Source organism: Pithys albifrons, chromosome 19 (assembly GCF_047495875.1).
Source record: "Pithys albifrons albifrons isolate INPA30051 chromosome 19, PitAlb_v1, whole genome shotgun sequence".
NCBI classification, from domain to species: domain Eukaryota; kingdom Metazoa; phylum Chordata; class Aves; order Passeriformes; family Thamnophilidae; genus Pithys; species Pithys albifrons.
This window is the reverse complement of record NC_092476.1, coordinates 1,410,730-1,418,551: the sequence shown is the minus strand read 5'-3', so window position 1 is coordinate 1,418,551 and position 7,822 is coordinate 1,410,730. Positions and strand designations below refer to the sequence as shown.

General features: G+C 46.2%; 1 protein-coding gene across 1 annotated transcript; it reads right to left on the bottom strand.

Annotated features, from left to right (window-relative positions):
* APOH (apolipoprotein H) lies at positions 1–7,822 on the bottom strand. Its single transcript, XM_071573874.1, has 8 exons — positions 7,715–7,822; positions 6,477–6,653; positions 5,324–5,420; positions 3,936–4,012; positions 3,184–3,372; positions 2,501–2,680; positions 1,176–1,373; positions 1–381 (listed from the first exon to the last, which is right to left on the bottom strand). The coding sequence occupies exons 1-8, from the start codon at positions 7,776–7,778 to the stop codon at positions 311–313; spliced, it is 1,053 nt and encodes a 350-aa protein (XP_071429975.1). The 5' UTR covers positions 7,779–7,822; the 3' UTR covers positions 1–310.

Here is a 7,822-nt window from a genome sequence, read left to right as displayed (position 1 = left end):
TGGCTGAAAATCACTTTATTGTAAAGCACCTGCTATTGAGGAAATCATTTACAGTTGCATCAATCTTGGAAATATCCAAGAGAAGCAGAATTGCAGGGATTTGGAAGAAGGCAGAGAAAAGAGAATGGGAGTTAAGGGCTGAAATAATGTTGTAGCTTGTGGAAGAGGCTGGTGGGGATGGAGGGAAGGAAAGGAGCTCAGGCTGCATTCCCAGAGTCTGGAGTTCACCTGGAAATTTGCACTTTTCCTCTTGGTGCGAAATGTTCTGTCTCAGTAGGGCAGAAATTTAGTACTGCAGCAGTTCACTCATTCATGCCTCATCTTCACATGGTTTCATTTCTGATGGGTCCTTCTTCACAAGAGACGAAAAAAAGCCACGTTCTGTTGGAAGCAAGAACTTGGGTTAAATTCCTGAAACAAGCAATAACTGAAAACATCTCATGGACCCTGTGGGGTGAACAGTCAATCACAGTAAAACATCAGGAAGAAATACACTCTTTTAATCTCTTTTTCAATGAAAACTAAGCCACACACACCAGAAGCCAAGACAAACGGGAGGGGAGATGTTTGGATGGTGCACAGGCTGTGCTTTTCCTTCAGTTACAAATGAAAATAAAACTTACGAGGAAAATTCTCTGCAAGGAATGTTGAGAAAACAAATGCAAACATTTCCTCTTGTTTACAAACATCAGTGTTGTCTGTTTGTTTATTGTAAAAGCCTCTGTGCCTGGGAAGCAGTTCCTTCAGCATCAATTCCTGGCCACAACTACTGGCTGCTCTTTAACACTCTTGGTCCAAAGTGTGTTCCTGATCAGCACAAGGTGGGAATAATTCCCCAGAATGGGAGGGAATGCATCAGGTTCTCAGGACTGCAGCAGTGCTCAGGCTCTTTAGGGAAGATGCTGATCCAAGGATCCCTGAAACCCCAGAAGACTTTCTTTGGGCTAGACCACTTTTAAATAACACCTTCTGGGACAGGACAGGAATTAAAGCAGGGCTTTGACACATCCAAAAGTCTTGCTGTGCATTAACTCCTTCTCCCAAGAACTCCAGCACAAGGCAGATGAATCAAGCACTCAAACAGGGCTTGGGAGATGAGCTGTGACACTGTCCCCACACTGAGGTCCCTCCAATGCCACCACCAGGAGCTGCTCTGGGATCAGCCTCAGCCCTACCTTTGAAACAGGCGGGCAGGGTGAAGTTGCCATCCACACATGCCACGTCCACAGTGTAGGCACAGGATTTTTCCTTGTTCTTGCAGAAGAAGGACACAGTTTCCCCGTGCAGGATGCCCTCCTTGAGGTCATTCTGAACTCTCTTCTTCTCGCCATTGTATAACACCACAGCTTTCTTCACTGGTATTTTACAGGGGGCTGGAAAAAAATCCAGTTATAGGGAAGAAATAAGGATTTGACAAGGGGGTTGGGTAGATCCCACCAGATTTATGTACACAGGCCATTTTGGAATTAAAATAATGTGGCCCACATATCTACAGAACTTCTGCTGGTATTACAATGCTGCAGAAATTCAGACACTGAAGAAGAGGGTCAGAAGTTTGCAGTGCAAATCCAACCTCAGTAAAATTTCCAATGATATTAAATAGGAAGAGGAGAGAAAGCACTCAGACAAAATAAAGTTACGTGGCTGATTATTGAAGTCAATTCAGATACTTCATGTCATACAACATTCAGTGTTGGGAGAGCCTTGGATTAGTATTTTGGCTTCCCTTTGAGGACAGTCCTATGGGGAGAGGCTGAGGGAGCTGGGGATGTTTAGCCTGGAGAAGAGGAGGCTCAGAGGTGACCTCAGCACTGTCTGGAACTGCCTGAAGGGAAGTTCTGGCCAGGTGGGGGTTGGTCTCTTCTCCCAGGCACTCAGCAATAGGACAAGGGGGCACGATGGGCTCAAGCTCTGCCAGGGGAAATTGAAGTTGGAGAGCAGAAAAAAATTCTTTGCAGAGAGAGTGCTCAGGGATTGGAATGGGCTGCCCAGAGAGGGGGTGGATTCCCCATCCCTGGAGGTTTTTGACCTGAGCTTGGCCGTGGCACTGAGTGCCATGATCTGGTAAAGGGACTGGAGTTGGACCAAGGGTTGGACTTGATGATCTCAGAGGGCTTTTCCAACCCAATCCATTCTATGATTCTGTGATTCTGTGGATGTGGCACTGAGTGAGAATCCACCACGTCTTGATCCAACCCTACTGTGATGAGTGAGAATCCACCACGTCTTGATCCAACCCTACTGTGATGAGTGAGAATCCACCACGTCTTGATCCAACCCTACTGTGATCACCAGCCCAGGGCACTCCGTGCCCTGGGCTGGTGATCACAGTGGGGTTGGATCAAGGGTTGGACTTGCTGATCTCAGAGGTCTTTTCCAACCCAATCCATTCTATGATTCTAAGACAGCTCCTGCCCAGAGCAGTCATTGCTCACTGCCAGGCAGAGCCTGGCAGGAAAAGGCAATGTCCTGTGGTTCCCAACAGGGGGGGTGTTCATACCTCTGCAGACTGGCTTGGTGGACCAGTTGCCAGTCTTTTCACAGCGGGAGTGCTTGGAGCCCTCCAGGACGTAGCCGGGCTGGCAGCCGAAGCCGACGCTCTCGTTGTAGTGGTATGTCCTGCGCACAGCAAACTCTATAAAGCCATTTTCTATCCCTATCGGAGTGGGGCAGGTGACAACTGTGGGACAAAACCAAACCCAAAGCTTTAGCCATGTCTGAAAAGTACAGGAAACTTCCGTGGGGGTTCTTTTCAGTCCCTTGCATGGGAAAACACAGCTTAAAAAAGCACACAAATAAATAAACATTGCTTGTTTTAAATACACCCCTACTGCAATCTGGGGTTATAGCAAAAAACTACTTAAACATGTCATAGTTTCACTTCAAGTTCTTAGGACTAGAGTAAGGTTGACTCTTTCTTAGGTGAATCCAAGCTTAGAATGGAGTGTTGGCTGCATGCTGGAGGCCAGGCTCAGATCCCCCCATGAACTGCCTTTAACAGGGTCTGTTTATATAACCTTTATACCTGCAGCAAATATTTTGGCAATCCCATTTTGGCAATCACATCCACCAGAATAATTCTTCTGTACATTTGCAATAACAGTTGTAACAATTAAAAAGTATTAAGGTTGTTGATGTAGTTCTGTATTTTCAATTCTAGGGAATATTTTGGGTGTTCCTTACCCTTGCACTCGGGAATGCTGCTCCAGCTCCCATTGGCCATGCAGGTGGCTGTCTCGTTCCCAATAAGTGCCATAGGAGGGACACATTCAAACGTGATTGTGTCCAGGAAATGAGAAACATTCCCAGGTTTTAGGCGGCGGTAGGAAAGGACACTGAATTCAGGGAGTGAGGGAGGAGCACAGGTCACCGCTGGAAAAGCAGAACATCCGTGGAAATGAAAGTCAGGGAGCAAATTATTCCTGGAGTCAGAGGAGCAACTGGTTTGCAGCTGAGTGAAGCCACCCTGCCCTTCATGGAATTGTAGCTGACAAAAGCAGGTGGAAAGTGTCAGGAGCAACACAGCACGGAATTCATGGGGTTTGCTCTGTCTTTCAGACCATATTATTGCTCTTTCAATGAAGAGTTTATGCAGGCCAGGTTCTAGCAGAGCCCTGTGTAACAGTGCAAAGGCCTGACAATATCCTGTTTGATACAGCAGGAGGAGGAATTTGAGTGGATGAGCATCTTCCCTCCAGCTGTAAATACCATCCCTGATCCTGGCCTTTTGTACAGACCTTTAAACTGCATTTCTCTAAAATCCCCAGACCTAAAACCAAACATACAGAGTTCTGCTGGGTTCTTCCTAACCCCTTTTTTTACACTGCACTCTGGAAGAGCTCTGAATGAGAGGATATGGAATTCTGAGCAATGGAAAGGAATCTTTCTGGAATAGGAATAAGAAGAGAGGAGCTCTTTAGTATTGAAACACGTACGCTGACACTGTGGAAATGTTCCAGTCCACTTTCCATCTGACATGCACTGGCTTGTTCTTGACCCAACAAGGTTGTAGCTGGAAGCAAAAAGACCTGGTTATCAAGAGCTTAATGATCAGGGACAAGAATCAAGCTGTTCTCTGCAAGAAAGATTAATATTTCTCATAAACACACTTAAGAGTCCAGCTCTGAAATCCATCTCCAGCCCAGCACCTCCTGACCTCACAGGAAGTTTAGATTCAAATATGAAAAATTGTTAATACTCAAGTATTGCAGAGATCCAGGAGATGTTTTGCTTTCTCAGTTATATAGTCTATTTTATTTATTAATTTCTACAATTGATTAATACTAGGGATATATGTAAGTAGCAAACATTTATCTGTGAGTGTTAATGTAAATGTTATGGTTCCTTGGGAGGAGTTCCTGGCTAATTATGGCAATTAGGATCAAATATTGCAAAAAAACTCAGCCCTGCTAAGAACTAAAGTTGCATTATTATATTTTAGTGCCAGACACTCATTTCAGTTTCCACATGAACACCAAATGCTCCCCTCCCATCTTCCCTATGAACATTATAGCATTTAATCTGAGTCTTAAAGAAACATTCATCATGTGTCCATCATTTCATTATCACACAGCTGAAAAGCAGTAAATTATAATTAGCAAAATCAATCAAGTCCCATTGCTGCCTTTGGTGTCATAGTTGGGTTTATTTGTTCCTTATCTTTTTCCTGGTTTGCAGAAGAAGAAGGAGATAGTTGAGACACATTCTCAGTGAACTCCAGGCTGTCATCATTGTTTGGTCATTAATTACCCAAGTAAAATTAAATAAATGCTACTATCAAATATTTCCTGCATCAACCATAACTATTTCTCTTCGAATGCATCCTCATTTCTAAAATTAGTGAGTAGCCTTTAGTAAAAGTGCATTTACTACAGGGACCAAGTCAGGATTAACCTCTTGTTCTCATTTATTGAGCTTGGAAAGGCAAAGAAACACAATTTCCAGTCTCCAGAGCTGAAGAGTGTAACAACATTGATGGAGATTATCCACTCTCTGCTGCAGGATTTCATCTCATGATGTAATAAGAGGATTTGAAAAGCAGGGGAAACAGTCCAGGATAAATCTTTGCATCAAATCTCTGCTATTTTGATGGTTTCCATATTTGTAAGACTTTGCTTTGGAGTAGCAAAGCTCCAGGATGTTCCAGCCAAGACTGAACAGAGGAACACCACATATGCTTTTTGCCAATAATTTCTCAAGTGTAGGTGAGTTTTTATGTGCAGTTTTCCAAGTTCTCTGCCCTGCAATGTGCAGTGGGTGATACTCGAATGTAATAGAGTGATTGAGGTTATTTATTTTACAGCAGGAGGAAGGGAATGCTTACCCTGGTTCACATGAAAAATTTATAGTACTCTGATACTGGAGATCTACAAAATCAATTCTTCCATTCTCCAGGGGTCCAGGAGGGGTACATCTCTTTGCTGTTCATTAAAGATAAAAAAATGATAGTATTATTTCATGCCTCATTATAATGGAAACATGTTGCTCATTAGGGTTCATCCTGGTGTCTTTCATATTCCTCTGCTCCCATGGACTACATTTCAGAAGTCTGGCTGTTCTGGTCTATCAAAATAGAGTCATTTCAAAGTTTTTGTGATTAAACATTTTGCAGCATTTGGTTGTCTGAGGAGTATAACTGCAATGCAGTGAAATGATAAAAGTGAACAGTGAGGGGTGAAATGAGGGCAGGGGTGACCAGGCAGTGTCAGCAGATGAAGGTTCACCATGTCCAGGTCCAACCTCCACCCCCATCCCGGAGCAGAGGATGGGACATGGATGGGAAGATCCTTCCCCTGTTCATAGAATCATGGAATGGATTGGGTTGGAAAAGACCTTCGAGATCATCAAGTCCAACCCTTGATCCAACCCTACTGTGATCACCAGCCCAGGGCACAGAGTGCCCTGGGCTGGTGATCACAGTGGGGTTGGATCAAGATGTGGTGGATTCTCACTCAGTGCCACATCCATAGAATCACAGAATGGATTGGGTTGGAAAAGACCTCCAAGATCATCAAGTCCAACCCTTGGTCCAACTCCAGTCCATTTACCAGATCATGGCACTCAGTGCCACAGCCAAGCTCAGTTGAAAAACCTCCAGGGATGGGGAATCCACCCCCTCTCTGGGCAGCCCATTCCAATGCCTGAGCACTCTCTCTGCAAAGAAGTTTTTTCTGCTCTCCAACTTCAATTTCCCCTGGCAGAGCTTGAGCCCATCGTGCCCCCTTGTCCTATTGCTGAGTGCCTGGGAGAAGAGACCAACCACCACCTGTCTAGAACTTCCTTTCCCTCCCCTTCCCCTGTTCCCACCCCTCTTCCCTCCCACAGCCTGTTGTCTCCCATCCAGTAAGGAGAAAACAACAGGGGATAGAAGTGCATCAGTTTAAATCCATCCAGTTCCTCCCATGGACCGTGCCCACCCCTTCCAGGTGGCAGCCCAGCCTGGGGTGGGTCCTCCAGGGGCAGCCCTGGGTACTCACGGAGGCAGAGCAGGGTGTTGAAGGGCCACTTGCCGGTGGGCAGGCAGGTGTATCTCCTCTGCCCGTTGTTGGGGACGAAGCCTGGCCTGCAGGTGTACTCCACCTCCTCGCCCACTTCATACACCTTCTTGTCTACACTGAGTGTGGCAAACAGCACCTCTGGTGGCCTGGGACACACTGGAGGAAAGGAGACACTTTACAACAAGTTTGGGAGGAAGTTGCAGGTGTTATTTCTCAGCTGGAAGCCCAGGTTTCTGTGGCTTTAGCAGTGATAGGATCTCCCTGCCCCGAGCTCTGCTGTCCTGGACATTCCCCACCGAGGCTGCCAGAAGGATTAGTCAGTAAAAACCACTCTGTTCTTCTCCTCCTTAGCAGTTCTCCCATGGCTCCAGTTAGACTTTGTGTCACTAAAATTTACTTTTCCTTCAAACCAGATTTATGAATGTGGTCTGCAAAGTGAGTCAATTATGGCAAATTACTTTGGACAAAAGGTGGTGAGAGGAGCTTTCAGTCAAACTAATGCATTTCCTTTCTAATCTAAATTAGTTTGGTGGAGTCAGCTGGAAATCAGGGATTTTTTTCTTGCAATTACATTTCCTTTTCTCCGGTTCCTCCGATTTATCTGTTCACTGGGGCAAACCCTCTGCTGCATTAGAGAGCTCTGATTCCAAAACAGCTTTAACATGTTGCCAGTGTGAACAAAGCCAGAGGGTGAGAACAGGAGGGAGGAGCAGAGGGAGCAATCCCTCTGCTGGGATTGTGGGGACAGGACAGGGACACAGGGCTGCTGCTGCTGCAGAAATGAAGGGCAAACAGAGGCAGAGGGCACATGAAACAGTGCCCAGAGCCCTTGGCATGGGGGGAGAGGGGGAGAAAACAGGGCAGGAGCTGTGCTGGATGGAGGGGAGGGAGAGGTGGGTAGTGAGCTGGGCAGAGGGACAGAGCAGGATGACTCTGGGCACACACAGTGACCCCCTGGAACTCAGGCAACCTGGGCCCCACAGCTCCTGTCAGCACTTCTGTTCTCCTTCATTCTATGCTTTTGTGTACAGCAACTCCCCCCTCCATGGGAAGGGGCAGAGGAAGGAATGGAAAGGGAAAAGAGCAGAAATGGCTTTCAGCAAAAACCCCTGATCAAAACACTTGAGCAGAATTATCTAAAGGCTTTAAAATCCCGTTGTTTTCTGCAGCTTCCCTCATTCCCACTTACAGGACAGTGTTCCCTTAAAGGCACTTACCTTTTGTAGCAAGAGCCCAGTGGCTCAGAGCCACGATGCCCACGAGCAGTGCCAGGGGGTGCATCCCTGCCAGTCCCCGATGTCCCGAGTGACCCTCGGGCCAGAGTT

Excerpts from the sequence above, each read along its gene's own strand:
- APOH (XM_071573874.1), bottom strand. The coding sequence starts at position 7,778 with ATGCACCCCCTGGCACTGCTCGTGGGCATCGTGGCTCTGAGCCACTGG. Across the intron at positions 4,013-5,323 it reads AATTTTTCATGTGAACCAGG|CTACAACCTTGTTGGGTCAA; the intron begins GTAAGCATTCCC and ends TTTTGCTTCCAG. Across the intron at positions 1,374-2,500 it reads CACCAAGCCAGTCTGCAGAG|CCCCCTGTAAAATACCAGTG; the intron begins GTATGAACACCC and ends ATTTTTTTCCAG.